This window comes from Penaeus monodon, chromosome 31 (genome assembly GCF_015228065.2).
Source record: "Penaeus monodon isolate SGIC_2016 chromosome 31, NSTDA_Pmon_1, whole genome shotgun sequence".
Classification (NCBI taxonomy): domain Eukaryota; kingdom Metazoa; phylum Arthropoda; class Malacostraca; order Decapoda; family Penaeidae; genus Penaeus; species Penaeus monodon.
Genome location: NC_051416.1, coordinates 27,723,448 through 27,724,092, shown reverse-complemented (window position 1 = coordinate 27,724,092; position 645 = coordinate 27,723,448). Strand labels below are relative to the sequence as shown.

General features: G+C 35.2%; 1 protein-coding gene across 1 annotated transcript in view; it reads right to left on the bottom strand.

Moving 5' to 3' along the window:
- The window catches only part of LOC119593135 (biogenesis of lysosome-related organelles complex 1 subunit 1-like), a gene marked incomplete in the record, with an annotated part of 9,042 nt that overhangs the window by 1,169 nt on the left and 7,228 nt on the right, over positions 1-645 (bottom strand). The window contains 1 exon segment of the mRNA XM_037942100.1: positions 337-554. Coding sequence (XP_037798028.1) covers positions 337-554 — 218 coding nt within the window.

Genomic DNA, 645 nt, shown 5'->3' with positions numbered 1-645 from the left:
AAGATAAAAACAGCTGATAAATTTAATCCAGAACAGGCAAGAAGATGAATATACAGTATCCTCAGTATTTACCAATTTATTTCTATCATAACATGCATCTCTTTCTGGTAATTGTTCTGCTTTAATATATGAAGAATACACAAAATGGCAATCCCACTAAGTCTTTAACAATTTAAAAATAATTTGTACAAGTATTCAGTAACAAGAAAACGAAAAAGACAAGTATTACCAAAAAATTTGAAAAACATCAAAAGATGAAGGAAAAGAATAACAAAAGCGAAAAGACTGGAAATACATGAATTCATCAGCTATGTTAATACTTAATACCATATTCACCTTTGTAAGCATATTCCAAAGCTGTGGAAATTGTCCTCATGTCCGATTCAATGGTGGTCGCCCAATTCTGGACATGCCCCACTTCTTTCATGGAATCCGTAAAAGAGGAGATGAGACCCAACCATTGAGACGTTTGACGCTGGAAGTTAGTCGCATTCTGCTCAAGTTGGCTCGCCTCGCTGTCCAGCCTCTTTTGGTTTAAGTAAGCCTGTGCAACACTAGAATGTAAGACAATGTAAATGTAAAATGTTACTCTAAGGGAGAAGAGATGCTGCATCTCCAACTTCATCCCAAAATAAAAACAAGTTA